At 46.3% G+C, this 8,432-nt stretch overlaps 1 protein-coding gene and 1 pseudogene across 6 annotated transcripts in view; both read right to left on the bottom strand.

Moving 5' to 3' along the window:
• Positions 1–1,183: 1,183 nt before the first annotated feature.
• On the bottom strand, positions 1,184–1,782 carry LOC144614324 (large ribosomal subunit protein uL13 pseudogene; annotated as a pseudogene).
• ADAP2 (ArfGAP with dual PH domains 2) overlaps positions 1,736–8,432 on the bottom strand; it is a 34,279-nt gene continuing 27,582 nt past the window's right edge. For 4 of the 6 annotated variants that reach the window (XM_060646715.3, XM_060646714.3, XM_060646712.3 and 1 more), the window contains 2 exons: positions 7,656–7,884; positions 5,139–6,429 (listed from right to left, as the gene is read on the bottom strand). In XM_060646715.3, coding sequence (XP_060502698.2) covers positions 6,395–6,429; positions 7,656–7,884 — 264 coding nt within the window. In that variant the 3' untranslated portion in view covers positions 5,139–6,394. The other 2 variants (XM_078437493.1, XM_078437492.2) reach the window with 2 other exon arrangements.

Below are 8,432 nucleotides of genomic sequence, written 5' to 3'. Positions count from 1 at the left end.
TATTTTTCCATCAGCTTAAAGAGCTAGTTAGTCATTGTATCCCTTTCTGCCAAATGCCCTGTGAAAATGAGCCCATCAATTGGTGACCTGGGTCTCTGAGTGTCCAAGATGAGCAGACCCCCTGCAGACCCATACTAGAACATGCAGTAAAGGAGGAAAATAAACTTGGCATACGTTAAGCTTACTGAGATTTAGTGGGGCAGCTTTACTTAGCCTATCCTGGTTGATATATTATTGCCTGGATTGTGTTCCATGGTTTCCTCATTTGTAGTAAACTCAGCTCCTCCATGCCCGTCTTTTCTGAAATATAGACACAATACCAAAGACACATGCTCAAATTTTCCATCTTAAAAAATAAAATTTTTGAAGGGGCACCTGGGTAGCTCAGTAGGTTAAACGCCCGCCTTCGGCTCAGGTCATGATCTCACGGTTCGTGGATTCGAGCCCCGGGTCAGGCTCTGTGCTGACAGCTCAGAGCCTGCAGCCTGCTTTGGATTCCGTGTCTCCCATTCTCTGTCCTTCCTTCGCTCGCACTCTCTCTTTCTCTTCTGTCTCTCAAAAATAAATAAACGTTCAAAAAAATTTTTTTCATTAAATAAAATCTTTGAGAGAAGCATCCTCTAACCACCTCTCCTCCTCTTCTCTACGAGACACCTAAGTTTCTTGAAAGAGCAGATTAACCAATGCTCTTCAAACATCTTCTTGGACACTTCCTAAAAGTTACGTGCAAAAACATGCAATGGTTACCAGAAAAGGGGTAGGGGTGGGTAGTCAGCCCTAGATGTAAAGACCCATGAACAAGGCTCATTTTCTGTCGGAGAGTCTGACATCATTGTTAAATTCAAACAGATGTGCTAATCCACATCACTGTGACACTGGGTTCTAATATTAAGAAAGATGGGAAAGGACAAGTTCCTGAATTTGTGCACTGGACGAAATGGCAGTATGACTGCCATTAACATCTATCAGTGCTTTGCCCTTACTGGATTCCTTCAGGGACAAAGTATATTTTGTCAGGGGAAGAAGTCGTTAAATGTACATCATCCTTATTTCCACTCTACTCTATGTGAATTCAAAATATCCAAATATAAGCCCAAGCACCCTATTTTAATATTTATTTGTTTGTGTATTCATTCATTCCTTCCCTCCCTTATTTGTTGAGGAATAAACAATTTCATTGGGCTCAGACCAGGAGTCCGTGGGCCTTGAGGACTTCTGTGTATTTGTCGGTCTTCTTCACATTGTTTTTGGCCTGTTTCTGTAGCCTCATGAAATGCTTTTTCTTCCTGTAATGGATCTTGGACTTCTCCTTCCTCTTCTCCTCCAGGGTGGCTGTTACAGCCTGGTACTTCCAGCCCACCTCGTGAGCCAGGTGCTCAGGTAAGGAAATGTTCGTGTAGGCTTCAGACGCACAACCTTGAGGGCACCGGGAACCACCATCCCCTTTTTCTTGTCATAGAGTGGCAAGATCCCATCAAACACATTGAGGCGGTCCAGGGAAGCCTGGCCTCCTATGGTCCTGTGGGGCAGCGTGCCTTACACTGTCCTCCAGAAGATGCGGCTGGGCTCTGGGGATGGGCCACGGGATGGGTTGAGGCTCAGCGGCTTGTGGAGGAAAGCCAGGTACTTTATGTTTTTGTAGAAATTGCCAGAAGTGCCGATGCCCTCATAGCACACCACTACAACCTTCCAGCCCAGCAGCACCTGTTTAGACACAGTGGCTTCCAGGTGGCCCAGGGGATGGCCCCGGCCATTGAGCACCAGGACCTGCCCCTCCTCCATCTTAAGCAGCTGCCTGGGGAAAACACCCCATTTTTAATGCCAAACTTTGTCACCAACAAAAATCTGCAAAAAAACAAAGGAAGTCGTAAACCCTGACCTCAATGCCTTAAGAAGCCTTCACTGGCACTGTTAAGAGAATGGGGAAAAACTGTTAACAGATTGGGGGAAAATATTTGCACATCCCATGTTTGTCAAAGGACTAGCATCAAGAAAGTATAAAGTACCCCTGGGGTGCCTGGGTGGCTCATTCAGTTGAGCATTCAACTCTTGATTTCAGCTCAGGTCATGATCCCAGAGTAGTGGGATCAAGCTCCACCATGGGCTTCACACTGGGCATGGAGCCTGCTGAGCAATCTTTCTCTCTCTGCCCCTGCCCCACTCACAGGCACGCCCTCTAAATTTAAAAATCAAAACAAAAAAGAACTTTCAAAACAATAAAGAAATGATGCAATTAAAAAATGAGATTTGGGGGTGCCCAGGTGGCTCAGTCAGTTAAGTGTCAGACTTTGGCTCAGATCATGATCTCCCAGTTCATGAGTTCAAGCCTCACACCAGGCTCTCTGCTGTCAGCGCAGACCCGCTTGGAATCCTCTGTCTCCCTTCTCTCTGCCCCTCCCTCTCCCTCTCCCTCTCTCTTTCTGTCTGTCTCTCTCTCTCTCTTAAAAATAAAAAAACAAAATTTAAAAAAAATTTTTTTAAACGTTTTTATTTACTTTTGAGACAGAGACAGAGAATGAACGGGGGAGGGTCACAGACAGAGGGAGACACAGAGTCTGAAACAGGCTCCAGGCTCTGAGCTGTCAGCACAGAGCCCGACGCGGGGCTCGAACTCACGGACTGTGAGATCATGACCTGAGCCGAAGTCGGACACTCAACCGACCAAGCCACCCAGGCGCCCCAAAAAAACAAAATTTTTGAAAAATGAGACATAGGCACAGTCACTTCTCCAAAGATATAAAGTTGGCCGATAAGCACATGAAAAGATGTTCAGCATCATCAACCGCTAGAGAAACGCAAATGAAAACCACAGAGATAACACTATATATCTACTGAAACTACTAAAATTAAGAATACTGACAATACCAAGTGCTGGTGAAGATACAGAATGACTGGAACTCTCTGCCTGGTTCTGTGGCACAACAGACCATTGGACTTTTGGGCAGAGTAACTAGAACTCTCATACGTTGCTACCGGAAATGTGAAATGGCCCGCTCTGGAAAACAGTTTGACAGTTTGTTATAAAGGTAAACATACATCCACCACATGACCTGGCAGTTTCACTCCAATATTGTTGTGTGTATCCACAATTCGCTCCTTTTTATTGCTGAGTACTATTCCATTGAGTAAACAAACTGTGGTACGTCCATCCAATGCAATACTACTCAGCAACAACGGGAAGAATTGTTGATACCTGCAATGACTTGGATGAATCTCAGAGACGTTATATGAAAGCAGCCAGTCTCAAAAATCACATATGATGTAAAAAAAATTACATATGAATGATGCCATTTATATGACATCTCCAAAAATATAAATCTGGACTGATGAAGAACAGAGCAGTGGTTGCCAGGGGGCAGGGGAAGGGTGTGTCTAGAAAGAAGTACACTAGGGAGTTTTTAAGGTGATGTAACCATTCTTTATTCTGAATGGGGTGGTATGAGGCCATATATATATATATATATATATATATATATATATATATAATTTGTAGAACAATACAAAAGAAATGTCAATGTAAAAAAATAAAATGTAAAAAAAAAAGGCTTGTCACTCTTTCAAATGGTTTCTTAAAATTTTTTTTTTTTTTACACTTATTTATTTTTGAGAAACAGAGTGAGACAAAGCATGAGCAGGGGAGGGGCAGAGAGAGAAGGAGACACAGAACCTGAAGCAGGCTTCAGGCTCTGAGCTGTCAGCACAGAGCCTGACGCGGGGCTCGAACTCATGGAGCCGTGAGATCATGACCTGAGCCGAAGTCGGATGTTCAACCGACTGAGCCACACCAGGCGCCCCCAAATGGTTTCTTTATTTGGCATCCCAGTGATTTTTATGCCTTCAAGCAATGTACTCCAGTAAGGTTTAAGGTGGGTAAGAGGTATGGCTTTCTTTTCTGGACAAGAGAAGGAGGTTTAGGAAAGAAGAGATGGGAAGGAGAGCTGGGGTGCAGGCCCACAATTACACATTACAATGATGCTTGTGATTACTGCAGTGGCTTCCCAATTGGTCTCTTTGCTTCCTACTCCTATGCTACGCTGCTGTGTTGTTTTCCTCAATTTCAAGTCTGATCATGTGACTTTCCTTCTTAACGCCAGGTAGCTAGCTGTGTTACTGCCTGTGTATTTCTTTCTTCCTCTCTAGACAGAGCTCATGGGTAATTAAAAAAAAAAAAAAAAAAAAAAAAAAGCAGACCCTTAATATACAACCCAGCAGGTGTTTAAACAGACATTTTCAAGGTGCTTTAGGAGCCAGAAGAGGGAGCACCCACATCATGTCTGGGCTGTCAGGAAGCCTCAATAAAGACACTCCAATAACTTTGCTAGCCCTCTGGGGGATCCATAGGAAACTCCCACAAAAAGCAGAGAATAAGACGCTCCCAGCCCTCTGGGTCTCCACCAAAATGAAGAGAGAACACTAAGTGTCTTTCTGCACGTCACCTGAAGGACAAAGAATCATAGAGCTGGGACCTCGGTGATCTATTTCTCCAACATTTCAGCCTTTCCAAGTTTCTTTCGGTTCCTCTTTGCCATCTAAGGGCCTTTGAACATTTTCTTCCCTCAGACGAGCGTTTTCCTCACCCTCTTCCCTTTGACTAACGTCTAAATACTTTTAAGGTTTCAACTTAACATCACTTTCTGGAGAGGACGGAGGCCCTCCCCTCCCCCTCCTTAGGGGTAACCCTGTGTTGCATGCTCCCACAGCAGCCTGTATTTTCCTTTCTGGACACGCGTGCCATTGTCCCACCCTGTATAAGAGTTGCCTTCCAGAAGCCTGTAATCTGGGACAGCAGGTACCATCTGGTTCCTGCCCTGTTCCCAGGGCTTGGCACAGAACCTGGCGGGGGGGGGGGGGGGGGGGGGGACGGGACGGGGGGGGGGGGGGGCGGGGAGGGGGCTGCTCGAAAGTATGCGTTGCTTGCATTGCATTTCAATAGTTAGTACAACTTCCTCATTTGAAAGCGAAAAACCAAGGTACATAGGTAGGAAAGTGAGGTGTCCAACAATCTCAAGTTAGTGGCAAAGCCAGAGCTGGCACGCCGACTGGATGGCTCTCTCTCTGCCCTGGGGTCCAGTGGGGTTCTCCTTGGCTTGCTTCTTTCTTCCCAGAAAGTTTTGTTTTGTTCTGTTTATTAATCTGGGTTTTAATTTCTTCTCAGATGTGCACAAAGATGGGACTTTCCCACGGACATTTTTGATTCATGTAGAAAAAACAACGCTTTCGAAGAGTGAGAAGTGGATGGTCTCTTTAAAAGTTTCCCCCACTTCCAACTTTTAAGTTTGAACACTTTTGAATCTCTAGAAAGTTTGCACAAAAAGGACAATAGAGACTCATCTATACTTCACCTGGATTCATCAGCTACTAACATGTTGCACAGTAGCTCGCTTTCTCTAGCTCTTTCCCTGTATATATGTTTCCTATCATATATATATATATATATATATATATATATATATATATATATACACACACACACACTATATATATATATATGTATATATACACTATATATATATGTCTATACTCTATATATACATGTACACATACACTTATTCTTTGCCAAACCATTTCAGAGACAGTTGTAGACTAAAAATTATTACACTTTACCCCTGAACACTTCAGCACGTATCCCTGAAGAACAAGAACAATCTACACAAATACAACATAATTATCAGTTTTACAACACTCTTGGCTAGTATACATCCATGTTCAAACTTCCCCAGTTACCTCCATTATGTCTTTTATAGCTGCTTTGTAAAAATCCAGGATCCAGGGGAGCCTGGCTGGCTCAGCCAGGAGAGTGTGCGACTCCCGACCTCGGGGTTGTAAGTTCGAACCCCACGTTGGGTGTAGAGATTACTTACAAATAAAAATCTTTAAAAAAATAAATCATAAAAATCCAGGATCCAGTCAAGAATCATGAATTGCATTTTCTTGCCTCCTTAGTCTTTTTAAATCTAGAACCCTTTCCTCACTACTTTATCTTTCATGATACTGACACTTTTGAAGAGTCCAGGCCAGCTGTTTCAGAGAATGTCTCTAATGTGAATTTGTCTGATTAGTTCCTCATGGTTAGATCCAGATTAAACTTTTTTTCTCTTTGAGCAAAAATGCCACTTGCATGACACGGTGGGTGGCTTTCCATTGCGGTGCCTTCATTTCAGATGTCCTGGGCCTTGAGGACATGTGCCAGAGCCCCAAGACCCCCAGGGCTGGGCAGTGGGAAGGCCTGGGGAGCCAACAGGTAAAGGCCAAAGCTTCAGTCTTGGCAGAGTTCATGGCCAGCGATGGCTGTTGCCTATGGGGCCCTCCAGCTGGGCAACCAAGGCCAAGGTGAGAACTTGTCCTTCCCACCACAAGCTCCGGGTGACCAGTGGCCAGCTCCTCAGCTAATGGGTCACCTGTGGCCGTGGCTGCCCTCTGTTGATGCAGCTGCCAGAGGAACAAGAACAGAGCTGAGCCGATAACCATGGCAATGCAGTCCTACCGGAGAGAAGGGACAGCGAGGGGACAGAGCACAATGACAGCGAACAAGAATGAAAAACCGACCAAAAGGGTGCGAGACAGAGGGGACACACACACCAGAGAAGGAGAGAAAAGCAGAGAGTGAGAGACACAGAAACTTCGAGACTCAGACACACAGGCCCATGGAGAAAAGGAAGCACCAGCTGATGCCCTTCGCCAACAACTTCCAAGTCCGCTTCTTAGGCTCTTGGTTTTAAGATTTTGGAAAGTGAAGGGGCGCCCGGGTGGCTTAGCTGGTTAAGCGCCAGACTTTGGCTCAGGTCATGAACTCACAATCCGTGGGTTCGAGCCCCGCATCAGGCTCTGTGCTGACAGCTCAGAGCCTGGAGCCTGCTTCAGGTTCCGTGTCTCCCTTTCTCACTCTCTGCCCCTCCCCTGCTTGTGTGTGCTCTCTGCCTCTGTCTCTGTCTCCCTCTCAAAAATAAAAAATAAACATAAAAAAAAAAGATTTTGGAAAGTGAAAAGAGTGTGTGTTTTATACTGGTCAGATTCAAAGGGCACAAGGGTTTCTCCTAAGCGCTCGTGTGGGGTCACCCACTCACTCACTCTGTACTTTTCCAAACACAGAAGTTCTCCCTGGTGCCCCCAAACCAGGCCCTGGGCCAGAAGTTTCCTGCCCTAACTCAGAATGTCTTCCCGTGTTTCACAGAGCTGTCAGCCACAAAGAAACCTACTTCTAACACATCTGGGGTGAAGGGGAGGAGGAGAGAAGCAGACAGAAGGGAGGATCCAGAGAAAAGAAGGGTGCTAAAAATAGCCTTCCCTCTGTGGGTAGGGAGGAACCCAAGACTGGGGGAGGGGGCTGCCCAGTGGGTGTGACCTTAGCTAATAATAATAGGCCAGGGTTTTCTCAGGAGGAGAGGGACTGGGAGGGGTGGGGGAGGATGGACAGAGAGAGAAGCTGCTGGTTCCTGGACACAGCGGTTCTGGGATAGGGCTCCTCACAGAGGAACTTTGCACAGACGGAGAGGGCTTTCTGATAATAATGTGCACTGTCTGTACTTTTCTTTGGCGGGAAGAAAAGAAAATGGGAAAAGCCATGACCTCGGCCTCAGGACTCACGGCTGAACCCCACGAGGCCCCTTTCTGCCTTTGGCCAAAAGGACCAACCCCAGGCCGTGCGTGTGTCTTACCGAGGAGGTTGAGGGGCGTCAGGGGGCGGGAGAGGACATCCTGAAAGCTCTCCAGCCATTCCCGCTGCTCCTTCTCGCTGGGGCAGGTGAAGACGAACCTCCGCTCAGGGGTGATGATGGTGAGGCCAGCTTTCCAGCGGTTCCCTCGGATACCCTTGGGCAGGTCTTCATATACATCATACCCCTGCTCGTTGCTCCCAAGAAAAACCTGGCCCTGTTCAAAGGCATCCTGGAAATAGAAGACGTGTGGTCATCAGAGGCCACACCTGGGGCAGAGGGACACCTGCAGCCCTGCCATCCCCCCAGCTCTATTTTAGAAAGAGGTGTTTTATGTGCATGGCAGGGGTCTCTGCTGGGGATTCTGTTTGGTGGGACCCAGAATGTGAAAGGGTAAAAAAAACATAAATCACACATGTGATCTGTTAAAATAATACTTGACATTTATGGGCACCTTATATGCCCCAAGATTTCAAGCGGTTTACCTTAAGTAACTCATATAATCCTCATGGCAACCTCTGAGGAAGAAACTGAGGCACAGAGATTTAAGTGCTCTGCCCAAGGCATACCACTAAGTGGCAGGGCTGAAAGTTCTAAAGCCCACAGTCCTAACCACTAGCCTCCTGGTGACAAGTGAGCACTGGAAACTGGAGGACGAGAAATGACCTATTTAGCTGCATTGGCAGCATTTAGGATACACGACTTCCAGTAAGGCGCGAGAGAATAGCTCCACGCCCGGGAGATGACTTGGAGGCAAGCAAAGGTGGAGGTGTGTCCCTC

The sequence above is a fragment of the Panthera onca genome, chromosome E1 (assembly GCF_046562875.1).
Source record: "Panthera onca isolate mPanOnc1 chromosome E1, mPanOnc1 haplotype 2, whole genome shotgun sequence".
Classification (NCBI taxonomy): Eukaryota; Metazoa; Chordata; class Mammalia; order Carnivora; family Felidae; genus Panthera; species Panthera onca.
This window is presented reverse-complemented; position numbering and strand designations above follow the sequence as displayed.